At 80.8% G+C, this 307-nt stretch overlaps 1 protein-coding gene across 2 annotated transcripts in view; it reads right to left on the reverse strand.

The window, feature by feature from the left end:
• TXNDC11 (thioredoxin domain containing 11) overlaps positions 1-268 on the reverse strand; it is a 38633-nt gene extending 38365 nt beyond the window's left edge. For both annotated transcript variants that reach the window (XM_010578457.1, XM_010578456.1), the window contains exon 1: positions 37-268. In XM_010578457.1, the coding sequence (XP_010576759.1) occupies positions 37-182 (146 nt within the window). In that variant the 5' untranslated portion in view covers positions 183-268. The remainder of the gene's footprint in view (positions 1-36) is intronic.
• Positions 269-307: the final 39 nt, after the last annotated feature.

The raw sequence follows: 307 nt of genomic DNA on the forward strand, positions 1-307 counted from the left end.
CGCGCCCCGGGCCCGCCCGGCCGCCCCCGCCATTACCTGCAGGTGACTTTGAGGGCGACGAGGAAGGCGCAGCCCAGCACGATGGCAGCGCCGCACAGCAGCTCGGGCCGCCGCGCCATCTGGGCGGCGCGAGGCCGCAGCCGGGGGGCAGCCGCAGCGCCGGAGCCGCCGCATAACGACATCGCCCCCGGCCGAGGCAGGGGAGGGGTGCGGGCCGCCGGGCCGCTCCCGCTCGCACACGTCTCCCTACCGCCCGCCTGTCAGCCGCGCCGGGGCGGGCGGGCCGGCCCCCTCCGCCGGCGAACCC

This window comes from Haliaeetus leucocephalus, unplaced genomic scaffold (genome assembly GCF_000737465.1).
Source record: "Haliaeetus leucocephalus isolate CR32 unplaced genomic scaffold, Haliaeetus_leucocephalus-4.0 Scaffold636, whole genome shotgun sequence".
Classification (NCBI taxonomy): domain Eukaryota; kingdom Metazoa; phylum Chordata; class Aves; order Accipitriformes; family Accipitridae; genus Haliaeetus; species Haliaeetus leucocephalus.